General features: G+C 34.9%; 1 protein-coding gene across 1 annotated transcript in view; it reads left to right on the top strand.

Annotated features, from left to right (window-relative positions):
- Nucleotides 1-9,964: 9,964 nt before the first annotated feature.
- LOC118186287 (transcription factor SOX-9-like) overlaps nucleotides 9,965-25,256 on the top strand; it is a 28,264-nt gene continuing 12,972 nt past the window's right edge. Inside the window, exons 1-2 of the mRNA XM_035356375.2 lie at nucleotides 9,965-10,406; nucleotides 24,445-24,621. Of these exons, the coding sequence (XP_035212266.1) occupies nucleotides 10,105-10,406; nucleotides 24,445-24,621 (479 nt within the window). The 5' untranslated portion in view covers nucleotides 9,965-10,104. The remainder of the gene's footprint in view (nucleotides 10,407-24,444; nucleotides 24,622-25,256) is intronic.

Genomic DNA, 25,256 nt, shown 5'->3' with positions numbered 1-25,256 from the left:
CTCGTAGAGCCGATAAGATGATTGTTATCAGCCATATACAGCTCATGGGTGATATAGACACTCGAAGGAGAGACTTGCAGACAAACATAGTCGAACTGAGCATGATTTTTATTGCTGGACACTAACTAATTATCGAAACTATATTTTTCATTACACATGATCATGGGCGCAATATGCACACCACAATTTTATATAGAGTAGCACATTTTAAATAAAGGAGTGGTTAGCAGTACGACAAAGCACAACTGAAATGAAATAGTAGCGTCCGATCGGCAACAGAGCTACAAGTTAACTGCCCATTTATCCAATCTGGGAGTCTGTTAAGAGAACAGTTTCGGTTTAAGTTAGAAAAGTTTCAGTTTTTGGAGTTGAGGTTCCGAAATAACTCAATATCAATATGTAAGGATAAAATATATATATCAATATATATCAACAATATAGTAAGGATAAAATATATATATCGTCAATATGTAAGGATAAAAAATATGTAAATCAAAATTATAATTTAAAATAAGAGTAACCCCTTACTTCTCCCTCTCTGTTCTAAAAATTGTAATGCCGACTAACCGGTACAGTGGTTAGCGTAGCTGACTGCCGTGCCGAAGGTACGAGTTCGAATTCTGGAGAAGGCATGGTTATATGGCGGCACGCTAAATATGCGGCGAGCCGAAAGCTCTCTCGTGTGGTTTGGTGGAAGGGGAGAGTGGTGGGAGACCCTCGAACCCGTCCTGCCGCCCGGGGTGCTCTCTATCAAAACTGGGGGCGGAACTGAACCAAATCGCACTGTCACCTGTTAGGTGCTCAGTTCTGTTGCCAACGACAGACGTAATCAAGCGCTTCTTGCCATGAGAAATTTCGTGGGCTTGGGCTGACTACGTCAGACAAGTGACTATAAGCAACAACAACAACAAACCTGTAATTCGTCTAGATTGCATCATTTCTAGATGAATCCATATTGCATGCCTGCGCAACGCAGATGACGTAAGTATTAAAATTTTTAGAATAGAGACAAGTAAGAGGTTATCGTTAGTTTAAATTATAATTTTGATGTACATATTTTTTATCTTACGTATATACATATACACTGTAATTACTCGCGTATTCCCCCCTTTCTCTACCAATTTTAAACCTCGAAAACTCGGGCTGTGTATACCATTCTGAACAGACGGTTTAAGCACGTTAAAATGCAGACTTAAAGAAACACTAATACTAATTTTAAAAAAATCTGAAAGGATTCAGATTTTAAATTACGTCCGAAGGAGCTTTTTTTTTTAAAAAAAATATTTTGTGTGTTACCTTTATTTATTAAATGTCATGTTCTTCGCACTTAAACCATAAAATTCAGTTCAACAGCAATATCGTAAAATACTTTTAAATTGAGCCTATCTTGAGAATTTTCAATACACAGTCTCAGGAGCTGGAGATAAATTTGTTTTTGGTCTAAAGGGGCTTTGTCCCAGAAGGACTATTGTTTTCGCTTTGCGATTTTGCGTTGGTTCACCATAACTGTCCGTTTCACTTTTCAAAGTGTTGCCACCAAATGTTACTTGAGTCCTGTTACAGAGTTATTTGAAATGGTAGAGAGTTATTTGAAGAAATTAAATAATGAAAAATCTGCAGAAATGTATGTATATCTCCCGCACTGTGATAAAATTAAGGTGCCTTGAGATATTCAATTTTGACTGGCATAATCCTACTGCGAATAAGGCATTGAAAGCCCAAATTTGGAATTTGTTTTATTATCGATTTCATATTTTGTAAAACTTTAACGAATTTTCGATTAACAAACTCAAGGATTTCAAAGCGAGCCATGCAACGTTGTACAGAACAATCATTTCTATCTCCAGCGCGCGAGACTCTGTCTCGGAAATTCTAAAGATATGCTGAGTTTAAAATTATTTCGCAATATTGCTCTTGAACTGAATTTCATGGCTTAAGTGCGAAGAACGTCGTGATATTTAATTGTCAGGACTTGTGTTTCTCTTGATTTGCTTTGGAAACATGACGCGTCCTGATTACGAACAGGGAGCTTACTCAAGCTATGTTCAAGATTTGTGTGTAACAGACGACACAAGCAGGAAGTGTATACGAAACCCTTTATTTTCTATACTTTTACAAGTACTCCCGAACTTCGGGATACAGACACCAACCACTTGTGGTCTGAACGTAAAAATATAAAACTACTAACTAAAAGCTAACATTGAATTAGTACACAAATGCCTAGCACTAGCACTGGCCTTTATTTAAAAGGGTACGTATGTAGTACACCGAGCTGCAATACGTTTTCAAATATCAAGAGGGCTAAACCTCTGGCCTTAAAGGCAACCATCAACCGAGTGAAAACTCGTAAAACTGCAGTGGCAAGCGGCTTATTTCCTAAAGGTCAGTTTACACCAGGCTCGGAGCGAGTCGCTCCTTACGATTACTTTGACAATGTAAACGCTCACTTCGACGGAGTACAAACGTAGGGGAGATGAGTCAGCGCTTCCGTTTCTACTTTGAACCTGTTGAAAAATCTCTCCGGGCAGTTACTCCGAGCAGCGTCCGCAGGGACGTCGTGACAGTGAGTTCTATAATCCGAGATTAAGCGATAGCCAAACCATGGCATTTTTTAATGCATACGCATCTTATGACGCTCTTTACTTCTATAATTATGTGAGCTTATATTCATTTTTCTACAAGCATCCCTACATGAGGATGCAATAAATATATGATAAACTATAAAAAAAAATTATGAAAAAGATATGTAGATCTGTTTTATTGGGGATATTTAAATTTCTTGCTTTGTATAAAAACATTCTGGGCTATAATTCGTTACAATTCAGCTTGGATGTGAAACATGTTCAGCTTGGATGTGTGAGTGCAAGTACTGAAGGTGTATTAAGGTTTAAACAAATTATGCTAGATGAATTCTAATCTTCTTAAACTATCCGTTTTAGCATTTTATAAGTAAAGTATAATCACTATATTTACCCATTATTAATTTTGTTGATATAACTTTGTGTGTTGTCCAGAAACACAATTTCAGTAGGATCCAAAAGTAACAATTTGCGATAAATATCTTCCTCTTGGAACTATGTCATAATATATATATTCTTTTACCTGTGGTAATATATGTAATGCTCCCGAGTTTTTTGCTATCAGGATCAATGTTCCTTCTTACCTTCTTCGGGAACATGCAAGGACCTGACTCGGAACAGAGAGCTTACTAAAGCTATGTTCAAAACTGTGGGAAGTAGACAGGATACACAAGAAGGGTATACAAAACCCTTTATTTTCTCTATTTACAATGACTTTCGTACTTCGGAATACACCGACCCGCTACTTGGGGTCAAAACGTAAAAGTATAAAAATAAAACTAAACTCTAATTTAACTTTAGAATAATAAGCGTGGAAGATTGGCCTTATATTAACAGGAAGCGTATGTAGTACAGAGAGCTGCGAACACTACAATACGTTTAAAATTTATCAAGAGGATTAAAACCTCTGGCCTGGAAGGCAACAAGCAACTGCGTAACTTCTAAGGTAAGCGGCCTGCTTCGACTCACTGCTATCTCTCTCTCGCTTGGCAAAAAGCCACAACTTAAATACTTGGCGTTCGCCAGACAAACTTTGCATAAAAACCTTAACGCTTATAATTCTGGCCGGAAGTAGAAAATAAGAAGTGATAGTAAAGATTTAAAATAAAATAAACGTTAGTAAAACTTAAGATCCTTACATTGCTACTTCTTATTTATTTAAGATTTTCTGAATAATTAGGTAGATATCATACAGTTTACTTCTGTCGTGTTAATGGTAGCTTTGAATAAATATTCCATGTGTTAATTTTGCATTCTTTTCTAAAAATAACACAGTTCCAGTCAGAACTCTGCATAATTAATTCATGCACAGAGAGCTACTGATTCTGTGGATTCTGGATGAATAAATATATTCTTTCTATTAATAAACAATAAAACATATTATTACTTTTACATTATTTTGTAAATGATTAATTAGGTGTAAGTAAACAGTTGTATATTGTAGAAAAACTTTGTTAATTTGACTTTCAGTAACCACAGTTGACTAAATAACTTCTCTCAAACTGAGTTTCTTTTAAATTCTTGTATCTGATATGCAATAACGTTTTTGTAACTTTGGACATTCTCGTCCGAAATTCATTTAATAGTTCATTTGATACTCCTAATTCATCGCGGCAAGCTACGCAATCACGTACCCGAGCAGAAATTAATTCGTTTGAAACTGCTTCGCAGACTTCAAGCACTGCAGCCTAAGAACATCTATGTATGTTCAATGCATATTCTTTAACAATCTATCAGAGTACAGGTCCGTTCACTCGGTTCGAAACGCCCGGACGAGCGGCTCGCTACGAGCAGCTTTGACAGATGTAAACTGGCCTTAAAACTCCTTCTCTCCCCTAACTCTTGGCAAAAAGCCACAACTTAAGTACTTGGGGGTTAGCAAGACAATTTGCATAAACGAGTTTAATTCTGGCCAGAAGTAGAAAATAAGAAGTGATAGTACAGTTTAAAAATAAAATAAACGTTAGTAAAACTTAGGATCCTTACATAATAAATAAAGGTAACAGACAAAATGTTAAAAAAAAACGCCCCTTTAAACGTAATTTAAAATCTAAAACCTATCAGATTTTTTTTACTACGTTGTTATTGCTCGCTTTGAAATCCTTGAGTTTGTTAATTAAAAATTCGTTAAAGTTTTACAAAATAGGAAATCAATAACAAAACAAATTCCAAATTTCAAATTTGGGCTTCCACATGCCCATATTCGCAGCAGGATTCCGTCATTCAAATTTTGATGGCTCTAGGTACCGTTGTTTTATCACAATGCGAGGAACGTACATACATTTATGCAGATTCTTCATCATTTAATTTCTTTTAATATAACACAGGGCGATTATCTTCGGTGGCAACAGTTTGGAAAGTAAAACGGACATTCAGAGTGATACCACGCAAAATCGTAAAACGAAAATAATAGTCCCTCAGGGACAAAGACCCTTTGGACTAATAATTATACTATGTATTTCAAAGAAGTTATCCATTTCGGCAATATTCCTTTTACTTACACAAATACTTCGCTATTTGTGAATAAAGTTTCTTAATTTCACCATGAATTAGAAGTTTCTAAATTATATACTGAAAAAACCTAAAGGGAAACCAGGCGAAGAGGAGAAATATTCCGGTAATTACGGTATTTAAAAATTGAACTTATTATTGGGAGATTTATATAGACCGATGCAAGTGCGGAGAATGAAAGAAAACTTTTCCTCTTCCCGTCTTATGGATCTTTGACTTACCCGCAGAGTTGCATTTAAAGCAGCAGGAAAAACTATTTAAAATCTATATCGCAGACTGGCATCACGCAGTGTATGAAGTGTTGAACTTCTGCGAAGTCTTCTTGCTAAAACTGGAGGGGGATAAAAAAGAGCAGGAAGTTTCTGAACTCAACGTGAATATTTAATCACTTCACAGTGACAGGAAAGATGTTAATTTAATCGCTGGATCCGTAAGTCTCGAGGTGAGTGAGTGATTCTAGTGGAAAAACAGGTATATATATTACACTTGCTGCTGCGTCTCCTACAAGCTCAGTAGTTATTTCAATTTCCTTTTTTTTTTTTTTTTTTTTTTTTTAACGTCAAGCTTTCGTAATGATTTGAACGAAACTCTGATTTTTACATATTAGATGAAAAGAACTGCAATGTCCAGAAATAATATTTTCTTCTTTAAACTGTGGGAAAGAGATGCTCTCGTTAATCTCTGATTAATAAACCTTAAATGCATGTAGTTGCCATATGCAACATACTCATAGTTAATCATGTAAATCAAATCAAAACACAAATTTTATATAGTTTTGAAAGTTTCAATGTGGTGGCACCACTAGTGGTGTAACGGCCATTATCGTGAGCTGATGTGTACGGTGTGGACATCATTTGCATTTACGTATTTTTGATTTTGTGTTTGGTGTTATTTTCATGTATTCAAAGTTTTAAAATTGTTTGAACAAGTTTATGAGGTATATATTATTACATAAAACTGTTATAACACATTTGCCTCTATCATACCATTTTTTGTAAAAGTTAATAATATTTTTTTCAAAAACTGGAATTACTTAGTTTAGATTTTGTTCCCTATTTTTAGCTCAAAGGGGCTATCTCCCTGAGGGACTATTGTTTTCATTTTGCGATTTTGCGTCGAATCACTCCGAATGTCCGTTTCACTTTTCAAACTGTTGCCACCCGATATTATCGCCCTGTATTACATTTAAAGAAATTAAATAATGAAGAATCTGCATAAATGTATGTATGTTTCTCGCATTGTGATAAAACAACGGTACCTGGAGTCATCCAATTTTTAATAACGTAATTCTCCACTCGAATAGAGGCATCTGGAAGCCTAAATTTGGAATTTCTTGTATCTATTTCGTATTTTGTAAAGCTTTAACGAATTTTTTATCGACATAACCGACGATTTCAAAGCGAGCAATGGCAACACTGTACCAGAAAAGCATTATCTCTAGCGTGCGAGACTGTGTATCGGAAATTCTAAAGATATGCTCTTTTGAAATTATTTTGCGATATTGCTGTTGAATCGAATTTTATGGTTTAAGCTCGAAAAAGATGATATTTTATTAAAAAAAGGTAACACACAAAAAGTTAAAAAAGCCCTTTTGGTCGTAATATAAAATGTGAAAAATTTCAGATTTTTTTTTTTTTTTTTCTTTTTCGAATGTGTGGGTTTCAGCTGTTGAATACTAAAACTTCGTGTGTCTAGGGTAAAGAAAAATTCTCCTTTTGTTGCAGAAAAGTGGCCATGAACTGGGGCTCATTATCAGTTTTAATCCTAACGATAAGGCCTGGCAATTAATAAATTTCTTGAGCCCGGTGGCCTAAAGGGGAGTGATAAGAGAAACAGACAAGTAGACGGCCGCAACAGCATAGAAAGCGCTAGGCCGGATAGCCGAGATGGAGTAAAAAAAAAGAGAGAGACTGAAATAATTTTTCTTTGGAAATATTATTACTTAAAATAATATAGGCATCTGTAATAAATATATATATTTTATGTCTTAAAATTTAAAAAAAAAAAAAAAAAAAGAGAGAAACTCATTTTGAAACACATTTAAAAGTAATTCAAAAGTGAGATTCTTTCTTCTTGAAGAAAGAAAGCTTGTTTGTTTGCTATGGATTACAGCAAAGCACTCGAGCATTATCTCGTCTGAGAAAAGAAATGCCTTCGAGAAAGATTTTCTAAAGAAACCTGGCTGTGTTCATAAATTATATTCGGAAAACAATTAAAATATCTATCTAAAAAACCCAAGGCGCGAGTCTGCATTGACCCAGAAATATTCGCTGGCGTTACTCACTTAGCCGCTGCTGTGAAATGCAAAGAAATTTTCAATAAAGGGTTTATGACTGTCTCTGTATATTCTTACAGTGGGAAATTAAAAATAAGAATAGTGGGGGGAAACGTTAAAATAAACTCGGTACGCTATCACGAGAAAGTTTTAAGTTCAATATTTACAGAAATCCTATTTTTTATCCCAACTATTTTCAAAGAGTGAAACGTCATCAAAATAAAGTAACAAGTTATACGTCGGAAAATACCACTGCATTCCTTGAATAAATGAAGACTGATGCAAGTATTGATAGTATGTCTTTTCAAAGTGTTCCTTCCCCTAATGTTTCACCTATGGAGTATTGTGACTTTGGTCTCTCGAAAAGAGTTCTTCAAAGCGAAAACTCACCACGATTGACAGATTCTGGAAGAGAAAAGGAAATTAAAACCCTTGGAAACTTTCCGAAAATCCCTTCTGTTGTAGAGATATATTACTCAGCAAGAAAGATGAAAAATGCGCTATGCCCTTGTCGGGATTCCAACCATGGACCTTTCGATACGCGCCGAGTGTGCACCACGAAGGCTTGCTAAGAAGGCGGGAGAAATACCTTATACTATCATGGATCACGATACTCACTTATAGTGCAAGGTGGAAAAAAACACTGTCCGATCGAACATTTAAAAAAGTACTCTTTACATTTTAAATATTACTTAAACGAACCCGAATTTGTCCTAAACGTGTGTAAACATCCTTCATATTATAAGGTGTTTCTCCCATCTTCTTGGCGTGCCTTCGTGGTGTGGTGGCAGTTCACGCTGGGTCGGTATTCCAGATGTCCGTGGTTCGATTCCCGGTGAAGGCGATTGCTCATTTTTCATCTTGCCTGCTTCCAAAGAAAAAAAAATAGCTAATGTCCCTACAATATTTTAATTTATAGCAATTATTTTGCTATAAATTAAGCAAAATTTCTGAACTCAAAACACTCCTACTACTGAATACAACAATACTCTCAAGAGATTCTTCACGATACTCTGATACTTCACGTACAGCAGGGTTTATATAGCTTTCGACCTGCTTTCCAGAACATTCTGTGGAAAAATCGGTAAGAATTCGCTCTAGAATGTTCTCGCTCCGTCTTGCCAATTTTGTCGCCAAATAGGAGATTTCGTGCCAAATCTGGTAACCCTGACTTTCTTTATCACTTTCTAGCAACCCTGAATCCGCTTTGCGGGGAAGCTATGTTACCGCAATTAGGCATTTCGTAATACTATTATATGTTATGGAGGACGCGTGGATGATAACATTAAAGGTTCTTATTTCCTGCAATAGACACAAATTGCTGTTAAATTCCACACTTCCTCTTCTCCGTTAATCAATGCAGAGAGCTTAAATTTAAACGACACATTAAAAAGCGTACTTTGAGTAATTCGCTATGAAAGGAGCAGTGGCAACAATTCCAAGGCCTGCTTCTAGATTCTCTCACTTCTTCTGGTCCATCATTTTCCAGCCATGATATGGTTATGAATTATATTTTGCCCGGACAGGATTTTATATGTCAAGTAAAAATAATAGATACCTTCGAAGAATTCCTTTCATCTGAAAGAACATAACAATCAAAATTTTTGAATAATAAGATAAGGAAATAAAATGGAAAAAAAAATGACGGTGTATAGCTTATAAGGTATTTCTTTCCGCCTTCATAGCGTGCCTTCGTGGTGTAGTGGTCTGCACGCTCAGCGCGTTTGAGAGGACTGCGGTTCGATTCTCGGCGAAGGCGTTGCATATTTTTCATCTTGCCTGTTTCCAAAAATACCTAATGTCTCTACAATTCAATGCAGAGATTTGGAAACATATTTCTATAATGTAGATTTTATAGCCATAATAATATATAAAATTTTATCTCATCACGTGGTATACACACTTTTATATTATGCTTCCAATTATTAAAACATTTTTATTTATGCTCTACATCGACATTTAAAATGAACAACAGACATTGTAAAAAGTCAACAATATCAATTTTTTAAAACATCTTTTGATAACTGTAATGATATCACTAATGGCATAAATCAGCTATCAATTAGATACTGGCATCCTCTTCCGCACTTTCATGCCCCGGGAATTTTTTCTGTGTCATCTTGGATTAAGAATTAAAATTAATTAATTTCTCTGTCATTTAATCATCAAAAAACTACATTCGCATGACACTTCTCGACATTTTACGTAACGATGACCTTTTGGTACTTTTTTGCTTTCCTAATGGCTTACAATTATTTGATGAATAAAATTTCAAGGCAAAAGAAGTCATTAACAAATGAGGCGTGACACGCACAGCACGAGGTAATCAATTCCAAATCACCAACAAAAATTTAAATTGTAAATTAATCCAGAAAATCCAAAGAGGTGCACTTCTGCAAGAGCTCAGAAAATGTTCTCCCCCCCTTTTTTTAAGAAATAAACGAAGGTTATAAAAAAAGGATGAAGAAGGCAAAAAGAGTCAACGCGTCTATCTTGTTGAGAAGTTAGAGTGAGGGTGGTAGAGGGGCCCCATCTGGGTGATCAACAAATCAAAACATTTCGCAGATTCCCTCGCCCGGGATCGCCTGCCATCCGACCATTGGCAGAGGTTCTCTCTCATCCACCATAAACCCCGCCATCCGAACAGACGAACTTCAGTTCTCTTTTCTCTCGCAAGAAGAGCTGTTGCAATCCACTCCGATAGCGAGATCTCCGTTGAGGAGTTACAGAAACCGTCAGATGGATCCGCGGATAAGCGCCGAGGAGTCGGACGATACGAATGGACTGGACTCCGGGCCGTATCCGGCTTCCATCCGGGCAGCGGTCAGCAGAGTACTACGCGGATATGACTGGAGCGTGGTACCGGCACCAGTACGAAGTGGTCAAGGAAACGGAGCGGGTGGCGACAGAAGAAAACCGTACGTCAAACGACCTATGAATGCTTTCATGGTGTGGGCTCAAGCGGCCAGACGAAAGCTGGCTGACCAGTACCCTCATTTACATAACGCAGAGTTGAGTAAAACTTTGGGGAAACTTTGGAGGTAAGCTAAGTATTTGTGTATTATATACTTTATTCATACTATTTTGAACAAAAAATATTATTTAGTGATATGTTTGCGTGGGTTTACTTTGAAAATTAAAAGACAATAATTAGAATTTCGTATAATAAGAAATTTAATAACAGTTAGTATTGCCACAATTCTCATTACTTTCTAACTAAAATAAAGATGTAATATGATTTTTACTCGAGCATTAACTACTGGAATTAAAAATATGAACATGGAGAAATATTTATTATTTTAATAGCTATTCGAATGTGATCAATTTATAAATTAATATTTAAAAAGCACTAAATCAAGTTTAAAAGAATGCATTTTACTATATTAAAAATTATTAACATTCGTTTATTATTCCAAAAGGGTTATTAATTTCGTTTTGGCATTTTGCATCGAAAACTTTGAATCACTTTTCAAATTATTGCCACCAAATATTATCGCCCTGTATTATATTCAAAGAAATTAATTAATGAAGAATCTGCATAAATGTATGCATGTTTCTCGCACTGTGATAAAACAACGGTACCTAGAGCCATCCAATTTTTATATAACGTAATCCTCCTCCGAATATGGGCATCTGAAAGCCCAGATTTGGAATTTGGAGTTTTTTCTTTTATCTGTTTCACAGTTTGTAAAACTTTAACAGATTTTTTAATTAACAAACTTGACGATTTCAAAGGGAACAGTGGCAACACTACGAAAAAAAAAATTTTATCTTCAGCGCGCGAGACTGTGTATCGGAAATTCTAAAGATATGCTCTTTTTAAATTATTTTGCGATATTGCTGTTGAATTGAATTTTATGATTTAAATGTGAAGAGCATGATATTTAATAAATAAAGGTAACACACAAAAAATGAAAAAAAAACGCAACTGGCGTAATACAAAAATCTGAAAGCTTTCAGATTTATTATTATTATTATTATTTAATTTAACTGTCCTGAGTGTAGTTTAGAAATAGCTTTTCGCCTTGGCTTGTTTATGACAGTTCATTGCCTCCGCGAGGAACAAATTTCCAACTAAATCAAAATATGTTCTCTTGAAATACTGGAAGTACAATAAATATTTGCCTTTATGCTTCTCATGTGTATTCTTCCTTACAGTGCCATTTTGAAGCATGTGTGGTATTTTTCAAGTGCACGGTTTCATGTACTGTTTCAATCAGTGCATTTTTCTTTTTAGGCAATAGTAATTTTGTATTTTTTGTTATTTTGATAAATGTTTACATTAATTTTAATTCTTGATAGAAAGATCTGCTGAGTTCTAGCTGATTTATTAGTGAAAAGTATAAAATTATTAATACACACGGCGATTCCTTTTCACGTAATACATCCAGAAACTTTATTAAAGCTTAAATATAAGCATTCCCTTTTCAACGCTTTGAAAATAGAAATTAAAATTTACTATTACATTTGGGATGTTACGAATTTGGGATGATACGATAAAACTACTTTCTTGTATTATTGAAATAGAATACTATAAGCAATGATATGGAAACAATGACTGAATATACCAGTGTCAGATTTATGAAGTAAACAGCTACACACATTATGAAACAGGGTATGGTTAATAATTTTTTTAGCCCAAAGGAGTAATTTGTCCAGAAGGGCTATTAATTTCGTTTTGGCCTTTTGCGTTGGTTCACTATAAACGGCAAATCACTTTTTAAATTGTTGCCACCAAATATTAGAGACCTGTATTATACTTAAAAAAATTAAATAATGAAGAATCTGCATACATGTATGTATGTTTCTCGCATTGTGATAAAACGACGGTACCTAGAGCCATTCAATTTTGAATAACGTCCGTCTCCACCCGAATATGGGCATCTGAAAGCCCAAATTTGGAACTTATTTTATTATCTAATTCTATTTTGTAAAGCATTTATGAGTTTTTGATTAAGAAACTCAAAGATTTCAAAGTGAGCCATGGCAACACTGTATGGGGAAAAAAATCATTTTCATCTCCAGCGCGCGAGATTGTGTGTCGGAAATTCTAAAGATATGCTCTTTAAATATTTTGTGGTATTGCTGTTGAATTGAATTTTATGGTTTAAGGACGAAGGATATGATATTTAATAAATAAAGGTAACACACGAAGCGTTAAAAAACGCCCCTTTGAGCGTAATATGAAATCTGAAAGCTTTTAGATTTCTTTTTAATTAATGAGATAAGAAGGCCTCTCGGAATGCGGGACAGCTCGCGATTTTTTGCACGACCCTTTAAATCCGCCTCTGAAGAAGGGGGGGAATGGAAGCATCGCAAGTCTGTGGTTATAGCATGCACTTCCCATTACGTGTAGACCAAATTATGTAAGAACTTTCATGTCTCCCTTTTTCTTAAAACATGAAAGTATTTAGATTCTTTCACAATACGAGGTATGATTCTGTTATTAAAACGATTTAATGTAAGCATTTTGATACTGTGGTGATTCATATTTAGAAGCGGCAAACCATTGAAAACGAGAATTTCAAGCACATTTTAGAACTTTTATAGCGAGCGGCAACATTTGATGATCAACAATGAGAATGTGTAGTATTTTATACTATAGAGACATTATTTACGTCATTCTCAGTTTTTCAACCATATTACAATTTATTAGTGTTTTCGTAACATGGATATCAACATCTGACATTTGCGATTCAATATAATCTTTTTTTGCATTGGAAAATCAAAATTTTTCCCAGAATGGCAACAAACCAAGTGAACTAACTAAACGTAATTAATAATGACTAACTTTTCCTTTTTAAAGAAAATTATGCTTTCCTCCAAAATATGCAATTAGAGAAACTAAAGTGTTCAATTATTGTTAGTTACAAATAACGCACATAAATGAGTAAAATGAAACAGAATATAGTATCTATAATTTTTATATTCCTTCTGATTTTAATTTTTTATCAAAATCTCAAAAGTTTCAGATTTTAAATTACGTCCAAAGGGGCATTTTTTAAAATGTTTTGTGTGTTATATTTATTTATTAAATATCATGTTCTTCGCACTTAAACCATAAAATTAAGTTCAAGAGCAATATAGCAAAATAATTTTAAATTGAGCCTATCTTTAGAATTTTCGATACACAGTCTCACACGCTGGAGATAAAAATGTTTTTTTCTGTACAAAGTTTCCATGGCTCGTTTGGAAATCCTTGAGTTTGTTAATCAAAAATTAGTTTGAAGTTTTACAAAATATGAAATCGATAATAAAATAGATTTCAAATTTGGGCTTCCAGATGCCTATATTCGCAGTAGGATTACGTCATTCAAAATTGGATAGCTCTAGGTACCGTTGTTTTTATCACTAAGCGAGAAACATACATTTATGCAGATTCTTCATCATTTAATTTCTTTAAATATAATACAGGGCGATAATATTGGGTGGCAACAGTTTGAAAAGTGATACAGCTTTTCAAATTTTCAGCGCAAAATCGTAAATTTTTGATTTTCCAATGCAACAAAAGATTATATTGAATCACAAATGTCAGATGTTGATATCCATGTCATGACAACACTAAAAAATTGTAACATGGTTGAAAAAGTAGAAGAAAATTTCTCTATAGTGTAAAATACTACACATAAAACGAAAGCAATAGTCCCTCAGGGACAAAGCTCCTTTGGACTAATAACCTTTTGGATATACAACAAATGTATTATTTTAGCATAAATGTAAAAATTTACCTGTTTTATATGTAAAAATCTGTACATTTATCTGTGCTGTATGTAAAAATTTATCCCTATTTTTGCTATTGCTACTTTTCTCCGATGTTCATTAAAATATTATTACAAAATAGAAATTAAAAGCTTTACAAGTGCATTGGTCACGATAACGAACCGTTATTATTCTGGTTTTTGGTAGGTGCCATTTTACTGTTTTAGTAAGGAAAACATTTCTTTACATCACGGCACAATTTTTCATCAAATGATGTGTTCACGCCTTTTCCATTTTATTTCAAAAGTTTCATGATTCGTATACAAAACTAGAGTGTTAGATTCTCACGATATGCCTTCCCCCCCGTACAGTATTTCCATTGCTCGTTGAAACCATTGAGTTTGTTAATCAAAAATTCGTTAAAGATTTACAAAATATGAAATCTATAATAAAACAAATTCCAAATTCGGGCTTCCAGATGCCCATACTCGGTGGAGGATTACGTTATTCAGTGACGTTTCGTAGCCAGCTTTGCTAGAGCGTCAGCCCATTCCTGTATGCTGTGGTATGTTACATTACCCTCACAAGGATACAGCATCCATTCACCTTTGAGAATGCGAAGATAAGGTGTTTAAGTTATCGTCCGTGCGACTTCTGCGCATGCAGTTTTGAAGGTGCTACCATTCAGCAAAATATAACATTTTCAATTTAAAGCTTCGAATTTAATAAATACGTAATTCCTTAACAAACTGGGCAATTTAAAAGCAATACATGCATTACTTAACAGTGCTGTCCAGACGGTATAATGATTTAGGGAAGCCGACTGCGATACCAAAGGGCCCGCATTCGAATTCTGGGGAACGCATGGTTGTAACTATCCGTCGCCTTCATACTTACTTTACCACCAGTTGAGATGCTTTACCGCCTGTTATATGACTATCAGCATTTGTGCTCAGTTGCTGGAGCATTCTATTGTCCCCAGGCCTAGCCAAAAATCTCTATGGAATATTTATAGCGAAATTTATAAAGTTATTTCGGAAGATGGGTTTTTGTGACCTGTGGTTATTAAAGAGACCCTGTCAAGACTTTTACTGTGCTGAAAGAGGATTTTAGCAATGTTTTATGTATTGTGATTCTGAGTTTACAAAGAAGGTTTACTGAGTGGTAACTTGGATGGCAAAGGTGGCCCACCTATTAGGTGCCTCCATAATAAATTATCTCCATAATCTGAATACTGATGTCACCATTGCTGTCTGTGCTTTATGGCTTACATTATTAGAAGGATTATTGGCTAATCTTTGGAATATGGTAACAGGTAGTTTGGCGACATTTTGGTAAGGCGATAAAGGTTACTAGCTAGGACTTTAGCAGTGTACGTGGATAAAGTCAAGAGTGTGCGCAATGCCATTTTTGTGCAATTCTGGGATGTTTTTTTAAGTGAAAATAGGTCGACGTGTACATGGATGATACCGTGTATGTGCAATTCTTAAAAACGCGGCGAGCATTGGGCGATTCTGCACTTTCTCCCAATTTCGCACCTAATCTTCGTCATGATTAAGCACTTTTGTTCCATAAAAGTTCTAGCATAAGCGTAATTCGGCTAGCAGATTGTTGGAAAAAATGTTGAGTTAAAAAAAAAAAAAAAAAAAAAAAAAAAAACGTCTTTACTTCGTGAAAACAAAATGGCGTCCAAAACAAAACTAGCAGGTTGCTGTAACAGAGTTGGTCGCCAAATTTTCGCCAAAAAATCGCCAAGTTACTATTATCCAAAGATTAACCGGATTATTAACTTAAATTACGCAAGTAGAATCATTCCAATCCTACACAGAGCGGTTCTAAAATATCTGACAAAAACGTAAAGACAGGTAGAAGCGATCAAAATAAGCAGATTTTATACGGAAATGGCGCTTTGAGGTTTTTTTCTAGTACTTTCTGCTTCTCAATTACTGGAAAACAATACAAAGGTGGAATTAAAATTACAGCTAACATTACGATCAATTCCATTTACTCAATTTCAATACAAATTACTCATTTACTTAATGTTAAATGCGCGTGCCCCTGTAGTTTTACTTTTCCGGCATAGCTTTCTCTTAAAATTTGTCTAGTGTTGTATTGCACGGGGAAATACAACAATTTTAATTATAATTCTACTAAAATTAACAATACAAATACAAAATTCGTAACAATATTTTATGAGGCATACCAGTCTAATTTTTTTAGCAGCACAATAAATCTTGTAGTAATGAAAACTTCCAGTATTTCTGACTAAAGTGATTGATTGATAAATTTCTTTCTGAACACATTAAAAACACTTAATAAATATGTTTAATTATCAATGAATTACAGAGATTGCATCAACGGAAAAAATTTTGAGAAAAGTTTCTTCTGGAATAATTTACTATTTATACTACTGTAACTTTTCAATAAAAAATCAGAAATATTTGCTTTTTGCACACAAATCTATCAAGTGTAAAGCATGGTTTGAAGAATGATGTGCCATGATGATATACATAAGCCTTATCCATCCGCATGCTTTTGATTTAAGAGGTCATGTTACTTATCAGCCAAGAGCTGCACCTTATCTATTGTAACTTCCCATCTCACGGTATCGAAAACCGTTTTAAAATAACTTTCTTTGACTGTTTCGTAACGAAGATTACGTACAATAACAACAGGGAGTGGTATCCCCCCCCCATCATCAATCCGTAATTTTGCTTAAATGTTTTGCGTTTAATTTTTTTGCGATTATATTTGAGAAATTGGCAGGCAAATTTTATGCTTTATTAGGTTTTTTTTCGCGCCCGAATTCTTTTATATTGATACTGATGCATTATCAAGATTAATTTCATATTTTTAAATAAGAAGTTTTAGCCCCAGAAGTCGATTTATTTAGTATTTTGAAAAGAGGAAAAAAAACTTTTCTTTAATAAAGAACACCTATTTTTGAACGACGAAAAGTAAAGAACGTTGTAGTTTAGTTGTAACAATCATGATGTTTAATCCTAATATAGTTTACATTGTACAGTCCTTAGGTTATTTTAGTGCGAAAGACGTGAAAAATCAGCTATGCCCTCACCGGGACTCGAACCTAGACCTCTCGAATACGGCACATTTTTATCTCCATTTCGAGAGCCTGTTTATCGGAAATTCTAAAGGTATGCTGTTCTTAAATATTTTAGCCCAATAGGGCGTTGGCTCAAATGCTCTCAAAACGTGTGTGTAAATGGGAACCCCTATGGGGGTAGTATAAAATATAAAAACTTTCAGATTGTTTTATTTTTTAAAAATTATTTTAGAATAGTTAATAATTAATAAAACGCTGAATCATTAAAAAATAAAGAAGGCTCATTCATAGCATGAATATTTAATAAGCAGAAGTTAAACTAAATTTACGACGAAAGATTTTAGTGAAAAATCTGTTTCCATATAAGAAGCTATTTTCCTTATTTTAAAACATTATTCACGTACCATATTTCAGAAAATTCATCATTATATAAAATATTTTCCAATTATATTATTATTATTATTAGTCCAAAGGGATTTGAACCCCGAAGGACTATTAGTTTCGTTTTGGCATTTTGCGTCGGACTCATAAATGTCGGTTCACTTTTCAAACTGTTGCCATAAAATGTTAGAGTCCTGCATTATATTTGAAGAAATTAAATAATGAAAATCTGCGTAAATGTATGTATATTTCTCACATTGTCATAAAATAACGGTACATAGAGTCATCGAATTTTGAATAACGTAATCCTCCAACGAATATGAGCATGTGGAAGACCAAATTTGAAATTTGAAATTTGTTTTATGATCGATTTCTTATTTTTTAAAACTTTGACGAATTTTTGATTAACAAACTCAAGGATTTCAAAGCGAGCAATGGCAACGTTGTGCAGAAAAAACATTTTTATCTCCAGCGCGTGAGTCTCTGTATCGGAAATTCTAAAGATATGCTCGTTTTAAAACTATTTTGCGATATTGCTGTTGCACTGGATCTTATGGTTTAAGTGCGAGGAACATGATATTTAATAAAGAAAGGTAACACACAAAATGTTAAAAAACGCCCCTTTGGACGTAATTTAAAATCTGAAACATTTCAGATTTTTTTTTTTTTTTTTTTCTTTATTGCGAAGCAATTCGCTATTTAGTTTTGCACTTAATAAAGAATTTTATAAATAAACCCATACATCCCTCTTGTGTTTCAGAATTTTCCTTTAATTAATACACCTAAAGTTTACCTTTAATTAATACAGCAAAGTAATACACCTCTAATTAATACACTTAATTAAATGGAATAAAGAAATCGTGCAAATCGGTTCTGATCGACATCACTGATAATAATCGACACCGACCTAAGATGATTAGCTTCACAGAAAATAGAAATAATCCGTAACCACAAGAGGTCGTTTTAGGTAGAGTTCATTGCATTTACATACAATAATAATAATAATAATAATAATAATAAAGAAAAACAAAATCTGAAATGTTTCAGACTTTAAATTACGTCCAAAGGGGCATCTTTTAACGTTTCGTGTGTTACATTTATTTATTAAATATCACGTTCTTCGCACTTAAACCATAAAATTCAGTTCAACATCAGTATCGCAAAATAGTTTTAAAATGAGCATATATTTAGAATTTCCGATACAGACTCACGCGTTGGAGATTAAAATGTTTTTTCTGTACAACGTTGCCATGGCTCGCTTTGAAATCCTCGAGTTTGTTAATCAAAAATTCGTCAAAGTTTTACAAAATAGGAAATCAATAATAAGAGAAAATCCAAATTTCAAATTTGGTCTTCCACATGTCCATATTCGTAGGAGTATGACGTCATTCAAAATTCGATGGCTGTAGGTACCGTTGTTTTATCACAAGGCGAGCAATATGCATACATTTTTGAAGATTTTTCATTATTTAGTTTTTTTAAATATAACACAGAACGATAATACTTTGTGGCAACAGTTTGAAAAGTGATTCGCCGTTTGTAGTGAATCGAGGCAAAATCGCAAAACGAAAACAATAGTCCTTCGGGAAAAAAGCTCCTTTAGACTAAAAAAAGAACTCATGAACTGTTCTTGGGTTTAATTTTGTTAATATTAATACAATTGTGTAAATGGAAATAACTTTGGATGATAGCAGGGACGTGGATTTAAAGATTTACTGGCAATAAATTTAACTAAGCAGAATACTGATGCCTCAAAAAACTCAACTCCAACACAACATAACAGTATTAGATACCTTCTTCGAACAGACTGTAGCTTCATTAGGATTTTTTCGAAGCAAGAGTGCATGAAAAACAAACAATCTCCTCGCCGAGACTCGAACCTGGGACTCTCGAACACGCGCCGAGTGTGCTACCGTTACACCACGAAGGCATGCTGGAAAGAAGGAGAAAATACCTTGCATACTCCCCCTTTTTAACGGGCGACTGGGGATTAGGGGGCCCCATTGCCAAATCCTGGTGGTTTCATATTATTGTCCGCGACCTTTTAGTTCTGGCGCCACTGTAGAGACAATAGGTTATTTTGAAGCAGGAGATGTGAAAAATGTGCAGTGCCCTCGCCGAGACTCGAACTGGACCTCTCGAATACGCGTCGAGTGTGCTACCGTTACACCACGAAGGCATGTTGGAAGAAGTTAGAAAATTTTATTTTGCAATTGCATGATTTAACGAAGTCACAGATATCTTCTAGTTAAAATTTGTTTGCATTGGCAATATTAGTGATTTATCATTGCATTATTTGATCAATACCTGTTAATCTTATTCAGCAGTATTATACACTTAAAATTACCTAAATACTGCTTATTTGTTTCGGTTAATTAAGCATGAGTGTACTCAGTCATAAATTATAATGTTTAAATTATTATTTCGCATAGATAAGAAATCGATATCTAAAACCATAAAAAACTAGAAGTAATGTTTACGTTGCATTAAGAAACTCGCAGATACCTCGGCCCATCTGATGATAACAAAGAACGAAAAATAATTACTTAATCGTACAGACAAAAATTTTTGATATTTGCCGCTACATTTCATAGACCATTCCTTCATAATTAGGAAAGTGTGATAATATTCCTGCTCCTATGCAATCATCAAGATATTCATCTTTAAGTCGAGATCTGTACTTTATTTTGTGACATTCATTGTTGATAACAACGATATTTGATATTTTTTGATTTTTAACTAATAACCGGGCAAAAAGGACAGATTGACGTGGACGCCGAAACCATACTCTCAGCCTGAGACAAACTCGATCAAACCGGGACGTCTGTTAAGTCCATTGAAAATTATAACACACTAACCAAATACCCGATGCCAGTTAAGTTAGATTTAGAGTAATGCATCTAACAACAGAGAGAACGATGCAAAAAATACGATTCAGAGTCGTACATTTCAGTTTGATGCGATAGGGAACCCACATAAAAATTTTCGATAGAAAAATAAACTAATTCTCTCTCATTATACCAGCAATAATGGCACGCAGTTTTGAATGATTTTCGTCTTTCTTATCAAAGGGTCGTAAAAGCTCGAGTTCCATCCAATATTTCACCTATATTCAATTTCAGTCGATTAGATGCAACAAAAAATTGATCATAATTTGACAGAAATCAATAACGCGGACAACAAACAAATATACACACAAACATTCTTCTTTATATATATATAGATTGATAGATTTTGTAAAACTTAAAATTTTTTTATTAAGGTGCAGATAGTCTGCACAGCTTTTTTCATACAGATAGTCTGCACAGCTTTTTTCATACAGATAGTCTGTACAGCTTTTTCACACAAGAATAAAAACACTGGCAGCTGTGTTGTTCTTCATCATTTATTCAGCAGCGTTACAGTTACTGTTCAACAGGTTTATAGCTACTGATGACCCTGAGAGCAAAGCCGTCCTGCGGACTTGGAGTGATGCAATGTCATAGCAAACATGACTTCAGTGAATCAATGGTTGTCGGCTGGAGGTTGCTTTCCAAACCTATATCCCTTATTCCAACATGCCTTCGTGGTATAACGGTTAGTACACTCGGCGCGTATTCGACAGGTCTACGTTTAAGTCCCGGGGAAGGCATAGCTCATTTTTCAAGTCTTCGGCATCAAAATAAGTACTGACTCTACAGTGGCGTCCGAACTAAAAGGTGGTGAATGATGATTCTTCATTACCAGCAATCAGGTCATAACAGAAATCTATATCTAAAACCATAAAAAAATTCTAGTGACACAATTGATTCTAGAGACACAAAACGGTGCGCACTCTTAAACGAGGGCGCCCCAATTAACTGGTTAATTAGGCAGCTTAACTTTCATTCTAATGAATTATTAGAATTATTACCCCGTCAAACAGCAACGGAGAACAGAGAGATAGCCACGTTCCATCAAATTAATATATAATATATCATATAGCGAGTATATGGTATGTAGGTATGACGCGGTCCACCTTCCTGGCAAGCCTAAGCTCGCCAGAGGCTTGGACTTGCCAGAGGAATTATGGATTGAGCAGGCCTTATGGCTTGGGCTTGCCAAGGAAGTATATGATATTTTCTCCCGTCTTCCAGCATGCCTAGCACACTCGGCGGGTATTCGAAAGGTCCAGGTTCGAGTCCCGGGGAGGTCATTGCTCATTTTTCACATCTGCTGTTGCAAAATGGTCTAATGTCTCTACAACTAGGAGTTGGGCATTTCCAGCGGACCAACCCAATAAATTCAGTTAGTATCAGCAAACGTCAATATTGAGTATGGCATAAATGAATTTGAAATTGCTGTACAGTAGCTGATGTTTTAGGATTTCCAAGTAGCGAAATAGTACAAACAGGTAACAAATTGGTAATAAATGAGGTAACAAATTATATATGTTTGCATTATACTTCTAAATATGGTCATATAAGACTATGCATGAAAATCTTTTTTGTCTTGGTATGGTATTTAGCTTTATTAGCCCAAAGGGTGTTTGTTAGCCCAGAAGGGCTATTAATTTCATTTTGGCATTTTGCTTTAAGAACTTTAAATGTTTTTTCACTTTTCAAATTGTTGCCACCAAAAATACTATCGCCCTATGTTATATTTAAAGAAATTAAATAACGAAGAATCTGCATAAATGTATGCATGTTTCTCGCTTTGTGATAAAACAACGGTACCTAGAGACATCCAATTTCGAATAACGTCATCCTCCTACGAATATGGGCATGTGGAAGACCAAATTTGGAATTTGTTTTATTATTCATTTCATATTTTGTCAGACATTAAAGAATTTTTGATTAACAAACTCGACGAGTTCAAAGCAAGCCATGGCAACACTGTACGGGAAAAAAAAATTATCTCCAGAGCGCGAGACTGTGCATCGGAAATTCTAAAGATACACTGTAGAGACATTAGGTACTTTTTTAGAAGCAGGAGAGATGAAAAATTAATAACGCCTTCGCCGGGAATCTAACCACAGACCTCTGGAATACCGGCCCAGGGTACAGAACCACTACACCACGATAGCACTCTAGGAAAGTGGAAGAAATAATTTATAACGGTCATTTAAAAATTATTTTGCGTTATTGGTGTTGAGTTGAATTTTATGGTTTAAGTGCGAAGAACGTGATATTTAATAAATAACTTTAACTCACAGAACGTTAAAAAAAAACGACCCGCTGGGTAAAGTAAAAAATCTTTAAATTTTGTTTTCGCTATATTTTTGTTCTAAAATTTGGTACGGTCTTATAAACGGGTATTTTGATGAATGAAATTGCAGAATAAGAAGAATGGCTTAGTTATATCATACAGAATATAATAATTAAGCCATACATTGTTTAAATGTTGAATAAACCCCACATGTATTTACCATATATATAAACTGCAAAAGTACCTCTAACTAACACAACTACCCACGTCTAGCCGAGTGAATCTAGTTTAGATTTGCCTGCACTATAGACTAGTCACTGATATGCCTATAGGCAAATAAGTAACGACATAACCCTGACCTTTCCTAGTTTTTCTATCTGTACTATCGTTTGACCGCCTCATCAGCGACCATGAGTGCAAACACAAATGCGCCTTTCGGACCGAATTATTTTTAAAATAGGGTGAAAGGATGGAGACTTTCTTTACCTCCAGCATATAAATTCTCTTTTAAGATCACAAGAAGAGAAGATTTTTACGTCACCTTTCACGTCTCAGCAAGTAATAACGCAACTTTTAAATACGTCTCTGTGTTTTGGCAGAATGCCAGCCCAGGTTGCGTTTAAGGCGGTCGAACTATACGCTGAAATATTGAATTTAAACAGTTAACTGTGATTGACGAGTATACTCGTCATGGAGAAGCGGCAAGATTTTGTGTATTGACGAGTATACTCGTCATGCGTTTAATGAAATGGAAAGATAAGAGGAATGTTTATTTAGTAAGTACTGTACATGTTGACAACGCAATAGAAACAGAAAAAAGAAAAATAATAACAAAGAAACCGGAGCTAGTGATGGATCATAATAAAAAAATGGGTGGAGTGGATAGGAGCGATGGAATGATCATAGCGTACTCCACAGCAAGAAAACGACTCAAAAACTACTACCAAAAGATATTTCTCCATTTCTTAGACATTATGTGTCTGAATGTATTCATATTATATAAAAAAAAATAATGGAACATTATCGCGTATCAACTTTTGGCTCAAATTTATTGAAGACACTTTTGCGACGTATCCAATTCAAAAAGAAATAAATCGACACAAACTCGGCTATTTAGACATAATATAAGCCAATTAGGCGGGAATCATGTTCTGGATTATATACCCGGAACATCGAAACAAAAAACAACCCTACGCGAAGGTGTTCGTATCGCTACAAACGTAAGATCAGGAAGGAATCGCGTTACTGGTGTTCGATTTGCAAAGTCCCATTGTGTATAGTAGCCTGTTTCGCTGAATATCACTCCACAGCAGGAATTTAAACTCTTACTTTTTTATGTATAATATTTAATTTAATTTATGGCGTTTTTAGTTTAATACGTATGTAATATATGCTTATGTTAACCAATTAAGTCAGTATTAGTAATAAAATTTTCAATTTTATAAAATAAACCCATCTTTTTCATCCAATATCTTACCAGCGCAACTTACTCTGTGATGGACGAATATACTCGTCGTGGCTCGATTCTAGCGACACAAAACGGTGCGCACTCTTAAACGAGGGCGCCACAGTTAACTGGTTAATTAGGCAGCTTAACTTTCATTCTAATGAATTATAATCGGAGACGCGTTCTCATCAAATATTCGCTTACATTTTTATTTCTTAAAATCCTAAAAATGTAAGGCGAGTGTTACATTCGAAAAGGTCTTATTTTCAAGTAAATATGGTATATATTATCTGAAATTTAAATTATCTTCTTAACGTTTCAGGTTGCTCAATGAAGAAGACAAACGGCCGTTCGTAGAAGAGGCAGAAAGGTTACGACTGATCCACAAACGGGAGCATCCTGACTACAAATATCAACCAAGGAGGAAAAAGACATCTAAATCTGGCAACGAGAAACCTCAGCAGCCTGCTGGTCAGGCCAACACAGCCATTGTCTTCAGGTGAGTACAAGAAATACTTTTATCGAATGAGAAAGTTCTTAGGAAAGTCCGTATACAGGCTATAACTTTAAAATGGTACAACTTAGCTACCGTAGAAGTAACGTATTACCTAAGCAACCACCTATAGCTGATTCAACCTGCTTTTAGCGGTTCTGATCGCTAAATACGGAATTTAGAAAATTTCATTCAGAAACCAAAAGAGATGCTCCGAAATTTCCGATTTCAAAATAAAAGAACGGTGCCAATCGAGGCATGGCTCAGGCGAAACACTAACACTAAACGTGAAGGCGGCATCTGAGGAATTTTATACCTGGTTGCTTGCATGCAGTAGGAACAGCAAACCGTTACGACACAGACATCTTTAATTTACGATAATTTAAGAGTTTGAATCGCACCTCTTCAACGTTTCTTGCATTTTGATGACATATGTCATTCAGCAGAACATAAATCAGATATTTGTATTGTAGAGACATTAGGTTATTTGGAAGTAGGAGTCGTGAAAAATGAGCAGTGCCCTCGCAGGGACTCGAACCTGGACCTCTCGAATACGCGCCGAATGTGCTAACACCATGAAGGCATTCTGAAAGGTTGGAGAAAATATTCCTTTCAAAGGGCGACTGGGGATTAGGGGACCC

This window comes from Stegodyphus dumicola, chromosome 5 (genome assembly GCF_044657685.1).
Source record: "Stegodyphus dumicola isolate Sdum_Otavi_A_Nest chromosome 5, ASM4465768v1".
Lineage (NCBI taxonomy): Eukaryota > Metazoa > Arthropoda > Arachnida > Araneae > Eresidae > Stegodyphus > Stegodyphus dumicola.
Note: the sequence above shows the minus strand (reverse complement) of the source record. Positions and strands in the feature narration are given on the sequence as shown.